The 20,401-nt window shown below is 48.8% G+C and overlaps 1 protein-coding gene across 1 annotated transcript in view; it reads right to left on the bottom strand.

Moving 5' to 3' along the window:
* Positions 1-20,401, bottom strand: part of ADAMTS3 (ADAM metallopeptidase with thrombospondin type 1 motif 3) — a gene marked incomplete at its 5' end in the record, with an annotated part of 96,908 nt that overhangs the window by 51,314 nt on the left and 25,193 nt on the right. Inside the window, one exon of the mRNA XM_082482759.1 lies at positions 12,196-12,352. Within this exon, the coding sequence (XP_082338885.1) occupies positions 12,196-12,352 (157 nt within the window). The remainder of the gene's footprint in view (positions 1-12,195; positions 12,353-20,401) is intronic.

Here is a 20,401-nt window from a genome sequence, read left to right as displayed (position 1 = left end):
GGCCTTTTATGGGGCACAAGCAGGGCCTCCTCAGGGCCAGCCAGTCTTGGCGATTTTGTTTCGAATTAAACTATAACTCTTTCAGAGGTCGGACAGGACTGTGGTATCTGGAGAGAAGTCCACAATGGTGTCCCCCAGTGGTTCTGCTCGAGCTGCTCCCAGGGCTCCCAAGGAACATCCTCAGCAGCTTCTCTCTTCCCCAGAGTCCTCTCCAACCTACAGGCTTCCGCACCTCTATCCTGCCCCGGCAGAGCTGCTGGGAGAGGCAGGAGGTGACACAACTCAGCATGCCATCGCTTGTGACCATGCTGGACACACCATCGTGGAACCACAGAGTGGTTTAGGTTGGAAGGGACCCTAAACATCATCGAGTTCCACCCCCCTGCCCTGGGCAGGGACACCTCTCCCCAGCCCAGGTTGCTCCCAGCCCTGTCCAACCTGGCCTTGGACACCTCCGGGGATGGGGCAGCCACAGCTGCTCGGGGCAACCCGCGCCAGGGGCCCATAGTCCCACCCCATCACTCCCTGTCCTCCACGAAGGATGTGAGCAGAGGAACCCAACGCTCTCCAGGTGCCCAGGACCACAGTCAGGTAGTCCATGCAGAACTATGGGAGAAGGAGGAAAATCTTACTGCTTCTTGCCACCTGATGGACAGAGTCCCTCGCCGTTAACAAACCAAAGGAGAGCTTTTACCTACAGATGTAAGCCGTGAGCTCAGCACGAGCAAACATTCGGGTATGAGAAAGGCCTCTGAACTGCAATGCCTGCTGAGCTCCACACACTCATTTCTCCCGGACTTAGGGAAAAGCGAGGGCAGAAAAGCGTGTGGCAACTCCACCTTCATTAGCCTTACGAGTCATTTAGCACCTCCATCCCGGTCTGGGATGGACCGGCTCTCTGGCACGCGGGTCGCTCTCCAACTTCTCAGACGAAGCCGCCTGCTTGCTGCCCGGGTGGAGCGTTAAGACTCCAAAGGATACACCAGAGAGGCACCGGAGCCGCTACGCCTGTCTCTCCTCTGCACATGTCCTCAGACTTTTCCAGGGGAAGCCTAAAAAAAGGCACCGCCGGTCATACTGCAAAGGAAGACCCACAAACAAAAAGCTTTGCTTGGCTACTCCTACAGGTACAAGCCAGCAAAGCTCTTCATCGCTCGCCGGGTTTTCTTCCCAAACCACAGAGTATTTGAGAGTCTAACCCGCATTTCCCACGGGTCAGCCTCTCCCCGTCGCTCCGGCAGGAGAAGCCAGCGGCCCTTAGACAGCAATTCCCTCCTTTCCAACTCAAACTGCAGACTCAGACTTGTGTGTCTTTTAATAACCTCCAGAATCCTAACTATCTTCACCATCTTATCCCATGTTATTAGAATACTCGAAAGAATTATTAGGCAAGACGTTCTGGCAAAAGCCCCACTGTTTTCATAGCAAACAACAGCTGGGTCATGCTGTTACTCTGCGGTGTTTCACTATTGCGTTTTGGAAAGATTTACGCACTTCGGCGACCCAGAAACGGATCTGAAGAAAACTCGGTCCGCTGGGAGGAAAATGAACAGCAAGGAGGATGTTCTCACGTTCGTCATTTCCATATGCGTTCCTATCAGCTTCAGTTGCCCAACACGGTGTCATCCCACGTAAGACAAACAACATACATTTACTCTTAATTAGCATCTACACAGAGCTTCAGAGGGACCAACGGAAGCACGCGGTGAACTCCAGGGGACATCTCGGCGCCATACCCACCCTACGGCAAGAGCTGCTGCACAGGAACCCCACGTGGACCTCGCAGAAGAACCGTAGCCCCAAAAGCAGGAGCAGACCAGCCAGCCTCTGCAAGCATCCAAATCGCTCATGCACAGTACACAAGATTAGTTTTCCTCCTCCTCTATCATAAACCAAGGGTGACTCCGTCGTATCCAGAAATTGTCAAGAGATATAAACTGAATTACGGTGCCTCGCTGCCCCCCGGTTTGAATTCTTACCTATTTCTGCATTTCTAAAAACATACTGAGCAACAAACCCATTAAAACCAGGGGCCTCACAATGGGGGAAAAACGCCAAAACTGCATAAAATTCAGGGGAAGAAAACCCAGCAGCGCTCATACGGTATGAAAATTACCATTTCACATTAGGACGCAAACTGCTCCATTTTAATTCATTTTCCCATCAAAGACATAGGTTAAAAAAAGTCAACCGTAGAACCCAGACCGATTAGAGAGAGATCTTTTCTTTGGGTGAACGAGCCTCTCGGTGCTCTCACAGTGTGACATTTCAGGACTAAATTTGTATGATGCGCATGTAAAACGCATGAACAGCTATCAGCCCCCGCAAGCTGTGGGAGGATTCATTTCCTCAGGGTTCCTGACCTCTAATCCACATAAATTCATCCCGATAAGGCGGCTCTTCTGCTTCCAATTAGTGTGTTTCCTCCGCGAGGGGCTGTCCTGGGAGGTGCTGGTGCGCGGGGCTGGGGAAGGGCAGAGGCTGGCCGGAGCTCGCAGAAGGCATCACCACCAGGTACCACCACCCTGGTCCCTCTGCTCTCACTGCTACCCCACCCAGCCCACCCCAAAGCATTTTGAACCATCTCACACGCATCTTTCTTATCCAACTCGGTAGTAGGAATGAGTTACTTCTCATCCGAGCTCAGGAGAGAGCTCTCTGGGAGAGAGATGCCCAGGGAAGTGGTTGAGTCACCATCCCTGGATGTGTTTAAGAGACGTTTAGACGTGGTGTTGGGGGATATGGTGTAGGGGAGAACTTTGTAGGGTAGGATAGATGGTTGGACTCGATGATCCCAAGGGTCTCTTCCAACCTAGACAATTCTATGATTCTATGATTCTCCGGCACTTCTGACGGTTATTCTTCACCTATATCAACATCATCCCTCCCTGGTGGCTGCTGGGTGAGGGAGAGGACGCAGCCCGCTGGCGAGCGTTCCCCATTAGGGCCAAAGCACCACGCGTAGGGTTTAACGCCTCCACCGTCTCCATTATCCACCAGCCACCACACCAAGTCCCTTGTGATGCTCCTCTCTGACCCGACACCGGAACTGCTCGTGATGCTGACACATGCTGAAAGGGCACAAAGGGTGGTCCAAACCTTGGCACGTCTTCACCCCCAAGAACATTACTGCAAGAACATCATCTGTAAACGAAACAGGCTCCCTTCACATAGGAACAACTCCTTACGGAGTATTTATAAATCTCTGCTGCCCGTTATCACCACTGTTTGTTGAAAGGTTTCATCTTCCTATGTAATTTCGGGGCATAAGGCGTTTTTATTGGGAAACCATGGAAGCCTTGGAATGGCTGCAAGTTGCATGGACTGATATTTCTCCTTTTTTTTTTTTTTTTTTTTCCCCAATTTTCCCTTCATACGGATTTCTGTGTGTTTTACTACTCTGGCTTTGGGTGCCTGCGGTTGGAATCAAGCTGTTATCCTTGGTTTTATTTAAGAATATTTTTCCTTTGTTATTGCCAAGAACTGAAGACGACTTAAACAGATGGATGTCCCCACTCCCATCATCAGGCGGTGAGCGCAACCTCCCCGATGCAGACAGAGAGCACAAGTCGCTTTCTAGCACTTTTTGATCCATCCCTGCTCAAGTTTCTGTCTTTCTTGAAAAAATTTTACAAGCTTTTTCTCAGCTATGAAGCCCGGGGTTTCTTTTCCTTATACACACTTCAGAGCAAACAGGGTAAAGGCTGTACAACGGAGACTATGGATCTTATTTTTACGTTGAATTTTATAATTTTCTGGCTACCTTGGAGGGACTCTTTCCCCAGGCGCTGCATCGTTCTGAACCTTGGCTTCGTTATCACTGACAAGCAGCGCAGCAGCTCTAAAGCACTGCACTCCATGAGTATAACTTCTTGGATGTACCTCGCATACAATTTCGATACATCCAACTCACTCTTGCTCTCGTTAAAATGAGGGATGAGTACCTCTCATACACGTTTCTCTTCCCAGCTTTGCCACAGACCTCCTGTCCGATTACAGCAGAGTACGTTCTCCGCATGTTGACCACCTACACTTCTCATCCCCGTTGTCGAAGGTGTCCAGTTACGATTCATGCAAATGCTTTGCCTATATTAACTCAACCTACGATGTGCAGCAATTATTGAACCAATTATGAAAAGTCAAGGCTGGGCAGTGAATCTGCCGGGAAACTCTCAGCCACCTCACTGCCTACCAAATTTCCAGACACAGCGATCACTACTGTTCAAAAAGATTTTACTGGGTGAAAGGTGATGGACATTTAGTTGGAAGGAGGGAAATTCCAATTAGATAGGAGAGGGGAAAAAGAAATCATAGTGAGTAATCAAAACACTGGAACATCTGCCCAGAAAAGCTGTGGGATCTCCATCCTTGGAAATACGGAAAACACAACTGCTGAGTTACCGTGCTTTGATTCCATGAAAAGTTGACCTGTAGGGGCCAAACAGATATGTGCGCAAAGGGAGCGGAGAGATGTCCCAGAAGAGAGTATCTAATTCCCAGTCTACAGACAAGCACCTGGATTTTTCTCCATTTATGCCACAATTTTTCGATGCTCATCTAAGGGAAGAATTGGGTTGGGTTTATTTTTTGAAGCTGGATGTAAATAACTGCACACAGGAAGACAGAAGCATTCATCACTCAGCTCTGGCAGCTAATTGCTACATTGCACCGCCCAACACATTAGTGGAAATACACATCGAGTTGACTTGAACTGGGAGGAAAACCACCCCGCTAAGCCAACTCCATACCCAACCGTCCCATCGCCCTGTATGTCTCCGGTGACAGATATCATTAAAAAAGAGAGGAAAGACAGGAAATGCTGAAACAAAGACACTTTCCAAGTACAAGATGAATCCCAAACTCCACCGGGGGGACAAGTGGGCCGAGCCTAACTGCGGACTTTGAGGGCAAAGAAAGCAGATTTGAAACCTAATCGTGGGATGTCCCTCAGGACAAAAGCATAGAGAGGAGACACGTCCCAGGCCGCATTCACCAGGGGCATTCTGGGTTGAAACCAAAGCAACAGTGGCTCTGCAGAACCCCGTAACACACATAGACTCTCGGTTATATTTTGCGGTGATCAGCTGATCCTGTGGTTGTACTGGCTGATACTGATACCAAAGCACGGGAGGTTAAATCTAGTTCAGGTCATGCCTAAGCCGGCTGAGAGCACGTTTCCGTCTGTGGTGTGAATGCTCAAACCCTTGGAGAGGGCCGTAATTCCATCGCACTCAAAGATATTACTCATCCGCTTCCATTTCCACAAGTGCTTCGTGGTTTTCTCATTATTTTTCCTCCCACTTCTCTTCCTCCTTAGATCCTGTCTCTTTTTTCCCCATGTATTGCAAATAGATCCATCACCGATACTCATTTTCCTTTGTACCATGCCATGCTGTTCCTGTTCGAGACGTACCGTGTTGACTACCTTTTCTTTGACTATGCAAACTGTTACCTGAAAAAAAAAAAAAAAAAAAAAAAAGCTAACCCCACAAATATTCAATCAAGAACTTCAACGAATCCTATTAAGTTTCAATTTTATAGAAGGCGGCTGATTTAAGAGCAAAAGCTCTAGCAGTTCTGGATAAAGGCGCAGGACGTCTTTAGATGAGTACATATGCAGGTTGTCGCCACCAACACAACTTGGAGGAGAATGCCTACGTTGTACCGTCTCCACAGAAATCAGCTCCATCTTTCCCGTCGCTGCCGATGCACAAACTTGTGTGGTGCGCTGCACGATATCCAAAATATCCTCCGTCAGAACACAGGTCATGAGAAATTCCGCTGAGAAAGGCTGCAGACACCTTCTGGCACCACGACGTCTCTAAGAAACACTAACGCGCCCGGGGAAGTGCTGAGGGAGGTCTCCGAAGCAGGCAATAGTCTTCCCATTCTTCTACCTTCTGTTCCAGGGTTCCATTCCCAGGCAACCAGGAGCAATTCCCAAATCATTTCTTCCTCCTACATGTTTCCCACCTGGGACAAAGACACTCGAACCCAGTGCCATGGCAACCCCATCAGCCACACAAGCACTTCGGTTCTTTAGGGAAAATGAAAATTCTGAAAGGAAGCTGGGAGATAAAGGCTCCTACTCCTCGTTTCCCACTGTTAGGAAGTAATTACAAAAATACTTTAATCTGAAGTGCTCTCTGGGTGAATAGGTTGTCATTTAAAAAAAAAAATAATACTATGATGTGAAGAGGAAGATAAAATAGGAAAACTTTGAGAACTTTAACATGCTGTGTAACCTCCAAGCTTAAGGCGGGTTGTCAATACTGTCGGAGAAAAAAGTGCACGGAAACAAATAATATATGAATGGTAAAAGATAAATGGAACTCTTTGCGACCAGCTCAAGCAGAATATGATCCCAAACCTGCCTCATCAGCCCACTGACGTCAGTCTGAGTCTTCTCACCGACTCCCATGGACTCGGATCAGGCTTTTACGTTTCTGAGAAATACAGTTTGGATTTTATTTTACCGTACTCCTGAGCCCGATTCAGTAGAACTTGCGAAAAAGGCCTCCTGGGTGCAAGCATGAGTCTAAACTCTACGGTTCTTTGCCTGTTTCTGTTGTTTCTTCAACGCCTTCAAGGAGGAAGGTTAATGATGGCACATCTTGGTGACGTTTGTCAGCTTAGTAACAAAGGAGAACAGACTCTTTTCATCCTGTCCAGACAGAGTGATATCATCATTACGCTTTCAAAACCTTCCGACTCCGGCTGGGCTGGATCGCATTTCTTTCCCTTCCTAAGTGAAAAGCTATTTTGGTGATAAAATCTGAAAGATTGACCTAAACGAAGTTTTACCATGACAGCCTCGTATATTCTTCTTGTTTTTTTCAGCTTGGCACGCATAGCTCGTTCCTGCTCTGTCCCCGAGACCCTTCGCCCCCAACGTGGACTCTTTTGATCTTTGTTTCTTTTTGCCCTTAAGTATTTTTCTTTAACAGATGTTATTTGGGAATAACACTCCTGACGTGAACGCTGCTCGCGAGTACCTGTAGTACTCACCTAAAATGAGCAGCGCAGATGTTCAGCATCTTTAGGATTGAGACTTAAGTTCCCGGGGAAGTCGAGCTTTCAAAATGTCATCCCAGGGCAATCGGACACGGCAGAGCCGTTAGGAGACAAACGTGTGTATTTACACCCAGGGAGAACACCTCAGTTGATTCCACCCAGTTGATTCCACCTCACTTCTGAGCACCGATATAAATTCTCCATCGTTTTCTCCAAGTCAGACAGAAATTAGGACTGTACGTGTGTTTTGAAAATGTGGTTTGAGTAGTCTTGTTCCAGGTCACGATTATGTTCAACATTACGAGCTGACCAGTTTTCACACGGCTTTTGGTGTGACTCCTGCCTGACCCCGTTCTTCACCAGGAGGAATAATCCTGAGTCCTTCCTGTTCCCAGGGGACAAATCCACTTGACGTTTGCCAATGCCGTGTCACATCCTACTACGTTTAAGTGGTTTTCAATAGCTGGGACTTCCCGGGGCGGGGGGGGGGGGGGGGGGGGGGGGGCTGGGACCTTGGCTCCTCTCCCGCAGAAGAGGAAGAGCTTCCTCCGTGGAGGAGAACGAACCCGGGCTCACCCGCTGCCGCGGACACCGCAGGCACCAACCAGGTGGGGGTTGTTTTAAAGGATTTTCACATGAACTGCTCAGGACCTCCTCCTCCTCCTCCTCCTCGCAGGTCCCCGCATCGCCTCACACCAACAGAAGACCGATGAGGTTCCATGAAACCCAGTAAAACTAGATCCTTTAAATTAGCAGATGGATTACCCAGGAAAAACAAATAACCATTCCTCCCACCAATCTGTCAAAATACAGAAAATTGTCCACATTTCCCTGATATCACAGAGTGAGAGCGCCGGCATTTTATAAGCATAAAACAGCCACCGAATAATCAGGGTCATTTCTACGCAAGCGATCACACTCGCACCAGACTGACTGAAAAGAGTGTGGTATAAAAAGGCAATAATTAACGAAGGGTCCCTTCAAGGAGTCTTAAATTGTTGCGGACACACACAAAGAACAGCAGACGCCCACCAGTTCAAAGGGTATCTGTACCATCTCTTTAAAGGCTCAGCCTCCGGTATATTTTTCCTCGCTCGTTAACTTGAGAGGCGATGAAATTTAAAAAAAGAAATTAAAAAAGAAGGGGGGGAGGGGGGAGAAGCACGTGCTATCTTATCGCTTCACTTTTCTTTCCGAAATATTCACGTCTCTTCCCGTCTCCTGCTAAGTGTTTTGAGGGGCTCCTCCCTGTGCTTCACGAAAGAGGTAAACAAAAAAATACCTAAAAGACGACTGCGTAAGCATTTGGGTGTGTGAAGCGGCAGAAGCTCCCCAGCTCTCCTCCTGCACAGACGGGCAGAGGGAAGGACAACCAACGCCTGTCCGTAAATGTCGGCAGGTTTGTAATCCTACAGCATTCCTCAAATGAACGAGGCAGGATTTCCCATCCCTGAGCGCTTCGTCTAACGCACTTCTGAGCAACTCGAACTCCAAAGCCAACGATGAAAACAACAGGGCAGCGCGTGCCATACGCCGCCGTTCCCTAACGAGGCGGCCGATAGCCGCGGGTGCCGTCCGTCGGGGTGGGCTATGCCCATGCTACCCAGCAGCTTCAGGCACCCTGGTATCTCCTCCAGAACCCCAGATTTCTGCTTCCCACCTTTCTAAGAGAACTGGCTGAAACTTCATGGCATGTAACGGCAATAAACAGGACAGAGAAGCAGATAGATGGTGTGTGCGTGTGCCCTTAGTTCTACGAGAACACAGCACACGAACCCATACGCGCTCCACTACACTGCGATCGTTGCTAAAACCTTCATCTTAAGACGGTAGGGTTTTTTTTTTTTAACTTCGAACTCCTACGCTCCTTCTGTCCGACTGTTTGAAAAACGTCCAACAAATTCCCAAAAGTTATAAAATCCTGCAGGAACACCAGATGTGCTGCCAGATCTGAAAGCTTCTGCCGTATAGCCGGAGCAGGACACTTTCACAGCCACCCTGTCTTATAAAAGTGACTTCTTAGAGAGAGAACGCAACGCAGTATGTCCTATTTCATTCCGGAGAGTGCTTTTACACAACGTTTCCCAGTTTTTATAACAACCTCACTGACAACAACAACTTTAAGTACTTTTTAACCTTAATGTCTAGTTCGTTGAGTCATCTGTCATCTATTACTGAAACCGCGGGTTCTTGTCCGCCTCGGCTAAATATGCGGCTGAACTTCTCCACGGCCAGCAGACCGTACTCTGCATTTCTGCCTCTGGGCTGGCACCGGGCACGTGGGGTGAGGAGCAGGCGCAGAGAAGATCCAGAAAGATCTTATCTGTAGCAGACGACTTCACCGCTGCACACGGGGGCGTAACAGCCAGTTCTATTTCCTGAACTCGAACGCACGTAGCAGCTTTAAACTGTCAAAAGTAAGTAAGAGAGATTTCCTGTGAACGTGAGTCACGCTCACCGTTTATTTAGTTACAAGAGCCGCAATGTTAACCCATCACGCGGGTCAAACACGTCCTCAGGCTCCGCGGGCTTCGGCAGCTTGCTTTAGCCTCGATCACGCTTGGACCTTAAAAAGCATCTCGAAGACATAAGGATAAAGGCAATATAACTTACTCCTTTGTGGTGCCTAATCTGAGCCAAGGTGGAGCTGCCAGACCACGGCGCAGACGAGACCGCAGTCTACTCGATCTAATAAGGACAGCGGTACAATAAAGATCAGGGTTTAACCAACTGGGAGTGGTCAGTGACTGGGCTTAGACAACGAGAGTGAAAAGTGGCTAAAAGCAACCGGGAGGACAAATTAGCCAGACCTCCACCTAACTTTTTTCTTTGAAAACCAGGAAAGATGGGAAAGGTTTCCAGTTTTCACAGTGTAGCGGCACGTAGAGACCTTCAGACACATCTGAAAATTAAAGACCTCGCCTCTAGAAGCAAACTCATCTAATACACTTTAGGAAACCCTCTTAGGAGCAAGTTCAAGATCCCAACGGCACTTGCTACATCCAGAGCATTGTCACGAAAGCAGAGGCTGCCATCTGTGCCAGGACCAGCCCCTGTTCTTATACCCGGGCTGCTGAGAGGTTCTTTGGTCACTTTTAAACTCAGCATGAGCTCTATAAAAAAAGCGGTTTCTCTAGTACGCTGGGCTGTTTGGCAAGGCAATAATCAAGAGGAATCTTTTCTGTGTGTAATGTCCATTGAAAAGAAGGTTAAAAAAATCTTCTGCAAAGACAATCTTTAAGAAGACTTGCACGTTTCTTTTAGGCGCAGACACGGACACGTGAGCACCACTCGCCCGATGTCGTAAACGACCTTACAGATAAGCAAGCGGCCCAACTGATTAGCAAAACCAGGACAGCGCCAGAATCAATAAATACGGAAGCAAAAAAACCCATATGACATTTTCGATTGTGTAGTAGCCATTCTTTGTTCGGTAAGGCTTTAAACTTTTGGGACGGAACGGTCTGGCTGTCTTAGAGGAATAGAGCTTGGTTAAAATACGGCGGCAAACTAGGAAGTATAAAACATCCCCCTTTCCCACCATGACAGACTGCACGTTCTAGAGGACTGTGCCACGCGTTGGCGCCACCGGGCGCCTCCAGCGAGGTGTGGTTACGCACATGAGTTATCCACAAATCTGTGCAGACTACTCTAGGAACTCCAAACTAAAACCATGCCAAGTTAGTTGTAAGCACGGTGGTACAAAAGTGGGTGAAGAGTTTTCCTTGAATGTGCATTTCAAATTATGAAGCGAAGGGGAGGGAAGATGCAGATGACAGAAAATAAATGCCAAAATACTAGTGGCAGAAAGTACGATAAAGCAACAGAGCCTGGGCTAAGCGCCCTGATCGGCACATTTTGCACCACGCAAGATGAAATATAGAGCTGTTTCACATAGCTACGTGTGTGATACACCAATAAAACACCTACTGGAGCACACCACAAACAGCTGCGCAGTCAGTCACACCAGAGACGCGGGAGATAGATCTGAATGACCTTCTTGGGGTCCCAAAAGCAGAGTCCCTTTGGCAGCAGAGGTCTCCGAGAGAAGGTGGGTGGATGAGCCGGCACGGTGCCGAGTGCCGCTGGTCCCCAAGCCCGCTGTCGTACCGCCGCGCCACACTGCCGTCGGCAGCACACACTTACCTTCTGAAAGCCTAAGAAAAGCCTGACAGCGTTTTATTCGAAATATCTTTCAATTCCCACCTGCTCTTTCAGAGGCAGAACTCCAAACCCACACCAAATAATTTCAGCGTGTGACGAGTGGCAACGAGGGACTGCTCGATTCCTCCCTGTTTAATATTTGTGCCTAATTCTAGTTCTCTGTATTGTATGTGGTTGTTCTTGTTCTTCTCAAGGCCTTTTAAGTGCCAAGAACGTGTGAACACGAAGTACAAATAGGAAGTGGAGAAGCTGCGAGATGGTGAAAAACGGGCAGAGGGCGGGAGGGGAACGGAGCTGCTCTTTCATCCTCAGCCCGCAGCCTCAAAAACCTCAACGTTCACTATGCAACACGCCGGCTCGTAAGGGTTTGCGTAATATTAAAAGGGAGGGAAGAACGTACAAGCCAATGGATTAAACTACACAATAATCATCCTCAGATGGACCAACCATATTATCAAGACGGAGGGGAATCCTTGGAGAAGTCAAAATACATCCGATCAAGACAACTGCCTTCAAACTGCATTAATTGCAACCAGCAGGAGGAGGAAAACAGTATCAGACATGGGCACAATTTAGCAATTACTCAGAAAGAAACGGGACCCAAACTCTAAACAGAAGTTGTACGGACAGGCGAGCGTTAATAACAACTTCGAACATTAAAGTCATATGAGTATTTCCATTAACGTCTCACGTCCCACAGTATCTTACCTACTGATGTGGAGCTCAGACTTGTTTCCACTTAAATCACTACAAACTTTGTCCCTGGTTTACGGAAGGAAAAAACAAGCGTTTTGCAACATTTCTTGATGAGACCACTTTGTGGCTGAGTTCCGTCCTCCTCGATGAAACCACACGTGCGCTGCTCTTTGCAGAGAAACTACGTTTAACGACTGATGGCCTACGACATTTAAACGCTTTCTTTTCGAACAGCTCAGCCAAAACTGCCTCTGTCAGAAGCCGCCGTAGGCTACGGTTACCTGGAATGGGTTTGTGAACGCTTAACAGGGGGTACTGTACCTTCTCTGTGGACATCAGGGAGCGTATCGGTGGGATGCTGCACTACAGCCGACCGCCTGTACACCATGTGGATTCTTCCCTTCTCCTCTTCCATTTGTTTTCCTCTTTCCAAAGGCTCAATGAAGTATTCATCCTTATCAGTTCTTATCATTCCAGCCTGGTGAGGAAGAGAGAAAACACGCCCATACGTCATTCCAGAGCCCCAAGACCTGGCCCGATGCTTTCAAAACAAGTATCAAGAGGGGTGAAGCATAAAACGCTCCGCATATTATTTTGCGGTATGACTCAAATTACCGCCGGGTTTCCTTTGCACGGACTTCTTGCCAGAGGCGACACCCCTCTGCGCTCCGGGGATGCTCATCTGGCTGTTCAAAGGCATTAAGAGAAGGCGTTGCACAGGTAGGAGATACATTACCCCTTTGAAAACACAACTAAGAGGGGGAACCACATAGGAGTTTACCATTTGTCCGTAGATATCGACAATTCTTCAAACCCCTTTCTCTTTGTGTCTTCTGCCCGTCAAAGCTGCGGGAGAGGTTTGCAGCAAGACAGCTTTACCCTGCTCGTTCCCACAATGAAACTCGCTGCAGGGAGTCACACCTGCCTAAGCCCAGTTTAAGGGAAGAGAGACGCTCAGGAGGAAAAATTTCTTTGCTGGCACTCGAACATAAACCCCAGGGACGAACGGCGAGGGAAATGGGGCGATACGCTCGAGGATAGTCACTTGAACCCCCTGCTGATACCTAAGGGCAGCAAGACTTCAGCGCAGCCAGCGAAAGCGCGATCAGCGCGTCGGGGGAAAATGCACACGGAATATTTGAAAATAGCGAAAAACACCAATGGGATACGTATTTCGAGGCATCTACAATTTGTCATCAAAGCCATGAACATACAAACCACGAATGTTTGTATAAAATGTGGCAGAGCAACTGCAAACGAGCATTATCCTCGTCACCTTGCTTTTATACGACGTTCCTCTCCTTCTCGCAAGTAGGCGATACGGGGACGCTCCCCTGTCCCCATCCCCCTGAGGTCCTGCACGCATGGGTCCTCGGGCAGGTCACACCTCCACCTACAGCTGCCGCCGGCTCGCTGCCCGCCGCGGGATGCACTGGGTTTTCCCAAAAACCAAAGAAAACCCCTCAAGAGAGCTCAGCAGCTGTAATGTCGTAACTGAAGGTTTCACTACATGTAAGGCGGGAAGGACAGTTCTGGCTTTGACTGCGACCCGAGACGCACACAAAGTAGGAACCACAAAAAAAACCCCAATAAATTCAACCAAAAGCCAAAGGAGATGACCCTGACAGTTCTGCAAACCGCTCCCGGGCCTCCCCAGCCCCGCTCCGGCTTTGAATGCCATCAAGCTTATTTATGGCGGTGCTACTCAGATTTTTATTTTTATTTTTATTTTCAACATATGGGGATTACCACAGTCCAAACTTTGATAATCTGTCAAATACAAGTAGAGAGTATTGTGAAGGTATATGACAGAGCATCAAAAATTAGTATTTTAATAAAAATACTCCAAGTGTCACCAAGAGCGTTTCACCGCAAGCCTTCCCGGCTCTGTGTGGTTTCTGACGTCCACACGCTCATTTCCAGTCAATGAGTTCCTTCGAATACTGCCTAAACTACATAAATCTAAATATTACATTCTTTTGTTTTCGTTACGTGAGTAGCAGTAACAAGTGAGATTTTGGGTTGGAATAACTCCAGTTAGCCTCACAAGTCAGGTTTTCACGTGGCCAGGACGCATCATTAGACCGGGAATTAACAAGTCCCCTTCGCACGTTAACGGCTCATTTACTTACCATTTGTCTGAGCAAATCTAAGTTTTGTACCTACGGTTGCTATGTTACTGGCGCGTAAAGATTTTTTTGTAAATGCCCCATTTTCTATGAAGCTGTTGCCTGTGAGTTGAAAGTAGGCCTACCCGAAAGCAGGGCTCAGCGCCAAAGCGAAGCGTGGCTTCACCTTCCAGCTCCAACATGTGCGCTTTGTCTTCCCTGCGTTAAACCTACAAAGGAAGAGCCGCAATTGTACTTTTGAGAATGCGTGTGCCTTGCTGTAAAAGGAATATAGGAATAATCTGCAAGAATCGAGCGGCTGCCGTTTTCACAACTCCCTGTAAAACGCTTGGAGGCGTTCCACCCTCCTCACGCCACAACTCATCATCTGCTCCTCAAAAGCCACCTAACTTCTCCGAGGCTGATAACCCGGCTGTGTTAATATGAGACAGAAACACATTGTAAAAGCCTAATTACTCATTAAGAGTAACGGTACCTCCCTACCTTTCATTCACCTTCATGGCAGTGGCTAACCCTATCGTTTTCGGTGGATTTGAACCGCGTGGAGGGGATTCGCGCCCACAGTCACGAACAAACATGACACAACTTCTCCGCAAAATTCGCAAGTGGAGATGAAAGGTTGGATTTCCAACGGGTCGTCACCAACACGGGGTTCCTGGAGAGCAACACCTCCTGCAGACCCGGTGTGACCTCCAGCGCGGGTCGCGGCCTCCCCGGCACAGCGGAGACGTTAATGAAAAGCCCACCAAGCCAAACGGCTCGCGCAGGCGCAGACCATCGAGCACCCGTGGTGATGTGCTCCTCGGAGGAAGAGGGGTCCCCGCCGCCCCAGGGGAAAGGGAGACGGACAACGGAGACCAGGCAAGTGGGGTTTCGGAGCCAAAGGGCCAAAGCTGAAGGGCTGAGGAAGGAAAAAATCCCTCCCTCACCATGGAGCCTCCTGTTACTCTGTGCTTCATTTGCAGCCACGGTTGTGTACCGCCTGTTGCGGGGGAAACCCGCCGAGGGCACGTTTTAGCCCCTTGTGTGCTCCCCCCCGTTGCTGCCCGACGTGTCTAATTGTCTTTAAACAACTCACGAGCTTAACGCGTTCCATCCCTCCAACTCTTTTCATCCTCCTCAAAGCAGGAGGAACGCCGCACGGTAAACCGAGGGAAAATCGTTCCACTGAATTAAACCGACGCCGGAGCGAGTCCTGCCCGAGTCCGGAATAAAAGGTAACTGGGAGCAAGGCCAAACCCAGTCTGGCAGAGGCGGCCCACCAAGGAGGACTCCCCAGAGGACGGCAAACGCTGCTTTCTTCACTGGGCAATCCCCTGATAAAGCAAAACCTGGAAAAAAGCATTATTTTTTTTTCCCTCCCCAAATGCAAAAAGACGCGGGCAATAATAAGGGGACTACAAACAATATAAAGCCTTGAGAAAATAACCGACGAGGGCAGGTTAAACTAAGGAGTCACTCACCGAGCCAAAATCAACAGCTTTTAAGGGGGAACACGATTCCGTATAAATAGGCATGGGGGAGGAGGTGCAGGAGAGGAAAGAACCGCTCATTCAGGGAGCACAACAGACAACTGTGGACTCACCGGTAAGAACGGGCGCATTTAACGGCCACGTTCCGGTAAACACGACGGGTGGGATTTTTCAAAAGTATTTTAGGAAGTTCAATGCCCCGTTTCTAGCGGTCTGCAATGAGGGCAAGTCGCTTAATTCTCAGGTGTGTTTTGAAAAGCCCACCCTCAGCTCTCACCACTGGCCACCGTCCAGCCAAGCGCCGCTAACACTTGCCGCCGGGCGGTTCCTGGAGAGTAGGAAATGGTTTGGGTTGTTAAAAGTCTACAGCGTGTTTATTTTACAAAATAAACCTACGACAGAAAATCCTCATGCTCTCTATCACCTCATGTGCAATGCAACGAGATCAGTCAATGCTCATTTTTGATGCCGTCTCCGCTGCCCTCCTCCATCCCAAGTTCTGGGTGGTTTTTTTTTTCCTTCTTCTTGTCCACTGGTAGACTGGATGTGGCGGTGACCCCAAACACGAAAGCTGCTTTTTCTCATGCAACTCCCTCTACAAAACACTCATTTGCCCAACTGCCTATGAAAAAAGCTTGACAAAAGTTAGTTTTCTGAAGTGCCGAGACCTCTATCTACTGTCCTCATCAATCACGTCTTACCCTTCCCATCTCCAGCCTCTCACCGAACTCGGTCAGCTCTCGGCAGCAGAAAGTGGCCTCGTGTGCCGTGCCCGCACAGCACAACACCCGACCCCCCAGCGCATATGGCAGCGCGGGGACCCAAACCCACGAGCTCATCAGAAAGCACCGGTATGGTAATTACCAAGAGATGAGGGTGAGGAGTGGTTCCATTGACCGAGTGTGTCACATCAACTCCTCCTGGGACAGAGGTAACTCTCCCTTTTTCTCTCCCGCCAGCGCCGCTCCGCGCCTGCCCGGCGGCCGCGGTCCCATCCAGACAGCCCGCTCCCGCAGGACGCCCACCACCAAGGGTTTGGTTTCATCAGAAGGGCTCACGAAGTCGGGGCGGGGGGAAACACAGGGAAGTGTGAAGAATACCAGTGGCAGAAGCCCTCCGGTTTTCATCCCAGTGGTTTCGTGGCTTTGCCGTTATTTTTATCTATGCCTGCAGTTATTTTCACAGTGTTGTATTTCAGTTGGTATCTCTATTTGCAAAACCCTGCGTTTTGGTAAAACATAATGAATCTACCACAGAGAAAGTAATAATATAAATGATCATAGAGTCATAGAATGGTTTAGGTTGGAAAAGACCTTAAAGATCATCTAATTCCAACCCCCTGCCACGTTTTAAAACTCTCCTTAGTGCCCTTGTCCTACAAAGAAAGAGTTTTTAAAACACTGATGTGATACTCTGGGGAACGGAGGTGTTAATTAGCAGCTATTTCTCCACCGCCAGCTTTGACCAGCGAGAGGCCTGAACGCCTCAGGCTGCTTTTTAAGCCCACCAGAAACACAATATTGAAATATTTGCAGATTGTGATGCGGCTGCTCGCCGGCGGACGGGGCGCGCATGGCGGCGAAGCCTAAGGTCTACGAGCAGTTTTCGCTGCTGAGCTGGTTTTGTAGGCTGCTCGCTTGGGCTTTCTCCCCCTCTCTCGTGTGGTTTAATATCTTCCTTTTTCACTTGGGTGAGAAAGAAATGAGATCAGGCTCTAGAACGTCCCTCGCCAGGATAAGCTGTTTCTCGCACCGCAACTGCGCCCTCTGCTCCGTTTGAGCTTTCCCAACCAACACCTTTGTCACCAGACAGACTTGTTCCAGACTTAAAAACTTTGGATTTTTTGTTTATTTTTGCATTTTGTCCTTTCTCCCCTCCCAGCTAGGAACTGGGAGCAATACGTAAATACTTTCCTGGCAGTTAATTGGGATTACATCCACGGTTTTTATAAACGGAGGCTGAAGAGCGCAGCACTGAAGGAGATGCACGCGGGCCGGGATGCTGGAGCCATGAAGACGCAGAGCCTTTGCGCTATGCCGCGTACACGGAGTTCGAGTCTCACAGTATCTTAAAATGAAATATTTACCTATTTTATGAGCTTTCTTGCAACTAACCATTGTATGGGCCCTTAGCAAAGCGGTAACTGCTCCGGCTGAAGACACACGGCAGATCTGCTTTATCCGCTCCTGAGGATAAAACTGCCCCATCTAAAAAAAGTCACTCATCCAACCTGGAATTGATTACTGCAGTGCCAGGGATACACCATCAATAGAGCCTCACCGCATCCCTCTGCAGGAGAAACTTCATTTGTATGACAGACACCTTTTATCCGTACACCTCTATACAGAGAGTAATTTGGAAATACCACATACTGCGACTTTACGGTGAAGATTTGAAATAGGGGAGATTAAAAGCTTAAAAAATTGAAATTTAACAGCACGTTCAAGGCTTTACATTCACTTCTAAATGGAGGAGGTTGTCAAAAACATAAAGAAGCAGATTAGTAAGCAGGCTGGAGTCCGCTCAGCAGCAGGAGGTCGTCTGGACGAAGTCGGGCTGCAGTAATAGTCCCTGATAAGAAATGAGCAAGTTAGGTAAAGAAAAAAAGATCAGCAATAAGCAGAGGGATCCCAGGATGCCAATATCATCTTCCCTCTAGGAGGAAGTGTCACCTTGGGATCCTTCGGTAGCACACATGGGTAAATACGGAGCCCTAAACGTGTGCTATGCAGCTGGACTCTGCCTGGGAGGGACGTAGGAACGAGCAGATGGGCACATCTCTCAGCAGAGCACGTGTAGAAGAAGGCACGAGTCAAAGAGCCTGACCGTCCCTTTCCAGTCCAAGGACAGCCAAGAATTCAGTGGGAAACGGGAAAACTGCCTGCAGAAGACAGCCACCCCTGTTTTAGGGGGGAGACTGTGCTCAGGAGGATGAACCTCCTTGCTAAGAAGAAAAAGATCTCAACCCAGTGACTGCAACCAACGTGGGCAAACGCAGAGACGGGTTCTGTCTGCCCGAGCCCGCGACCGTCCGCATCAATTGTCACCTGAGTGCGTGCAAAGGGACAGTAATTGCCCGAGGCCAGGAGAGCAGGGCCCAAACACCCCTCGGTCTGGGAAACTGCATACGCTACCGTCCTACGAGTGGGGACGATGGCTATAAAGAATTGCGGCTGGTGTTCACAGAGGAACCAAATCCACTTAGAAAGATGTTCCTCCACCACCTTGACATCTGTCCTTACCAACAGGGAAGGAAACTCTTCTTTCCAGCTACAAAGCACGTACCGGCCCTCCTGCCTCGCCTGCTGTGACCATCACCTGCTCCAAACCCAAGACGTTTCTCCAAGGGGACCAGCGTAGGCAACGGAGTCCTTCCACACGCTCTTTCTGAATGAAGGGCAGAGGAGTAGGATGTCGGCAGCAGCGAGGCAGAGAAAGAATCAAGACCGACAGTGACGTAGTGTCCAAGCTGGCAAAAACGCAAAGGAACTACTCTCCTCCTCCTGGAGATTTCTCCAAATCTTTTTTGTTTTCTTCCCTTCTATTCTTCAAAGCATGTGGTGGGGGCAGAAGAGGGCTTAAGTTGACTAAGAGAAGCTGAGTCTCGTTCTCGCTCATGAAGACCAACAGAGGTGGTCTGTGACAGAGGGACACCACATACGCCAAGTCCGGTCTCACCTTCCACCAGCGTTTCTTGAGAGTACCCAAGATGGACTCCCAACACCCTGGTGTCCTACACAGTAATTAAATCAATCAATCGCCACTCGTGCATTAAAAATGAAACGCACAAGTACGTACAGCATCCCTACGCGTCAGGATTGCGGTATCTCAATCATTCTCACTTTGGGACACAAATCGCTTGTTTGGCTCATAACAATCTCTTAACGGATTCTCCATGGGTAATAAGTCCAAAAAAGAAAGTTCCTTGCGCCGACGCGAGCAGTCTCAGCCAGCAGCATCATTGATTTCACCCACCACCGCCACCGACCGAGCCAGAACCGCTGTGAAAGGACTCAACAGTCGAACCACCACAAAGCTGCTGCCTCCCCGAAAACGCTCGTTTCTGACCATTCTATCGATGAATTCGAGAAACGTTTCCAGGGCTCTTCCCCCCACCACTCCTACTTCTCCCTTTTTTCCCTGTTGGACAATCGCAGGTGGCTGACAGCTCGATCCTGCCGCTAACTAAATAAAAGCCCTATTGAAAAGCATCAAGAGCTCTGTGTTCCCTCGATTTAATATCCCGGCCCCAGCCGAGCAGACACCGCATCCTGCCAAGACAAACACATGGGACTCGGCGAAACGGGAGGGGGGCAGTTTCTGGAGACAGCCCTCCAGTCTAAACTTCTTAAGGAGTCGATATAAACATGCTTTTATAAAAAAAAAAAAAAAAAAAAGGCACTGCCTCGTCTAAAAAACACACATTCGGCGCAAAAACACTACCACCTTTCACCCTCTCTGTTGGTTTAAGGTGTGTTCAGTTCAGTGACTGTGCAAAACCTGCGTCACGGCTACCTGCTGCTCGCTTTTTTCATCCAAAGATGAAAACTTTTGGGACTCGCACCGAAGACTGCTGGATTTATTGGAAGAAAAATAAAAGCAAAAAAAGGATGCTTTGCCTGCAGCACATTTCCCTTCGCCCGCTGCCACCGAAACAGAGCTCCGGTGGGGGGAAATTGATGCTAAGTTTCCTTCATGTGTAGCTCCAGGGTTGTATCTTCAATTCACTGGGTGGGTATTATCTCTCATGCCAGGTGGAATCCATATTTTGTCAAGAATCCGCCGATTCTCCGGGTTTCTTCTCCAAAAATATTCTAGAAGCTCCTGAAGACGTGGAGTTTGCCCCGCGGGGCAAGCCACCACCTTGCTGGAACGGCTGCGCAGCGCTCACCTACGCAGCCAACTCCTGACACCCACGGGAAATCG

This window comes from Vanellus vanellus (assembly GCF_965231255.1).
Source record: "Vanellus vanellus genome assembly, chromosome: 4".
In the NCBI taxonomy this organism is placed as follows: domain Eukaryota; kingdom Metazoa; phylum Chordata; class Aves; order Charadriiformes; family Charadriidae; genus Vanellus; species Vanellus vanellus.
The sequence above is the reverse complement of the archived record's forward strand: the minus strand, read 5'-3'. Positions and strand labels throughout refer to the sequence as shown.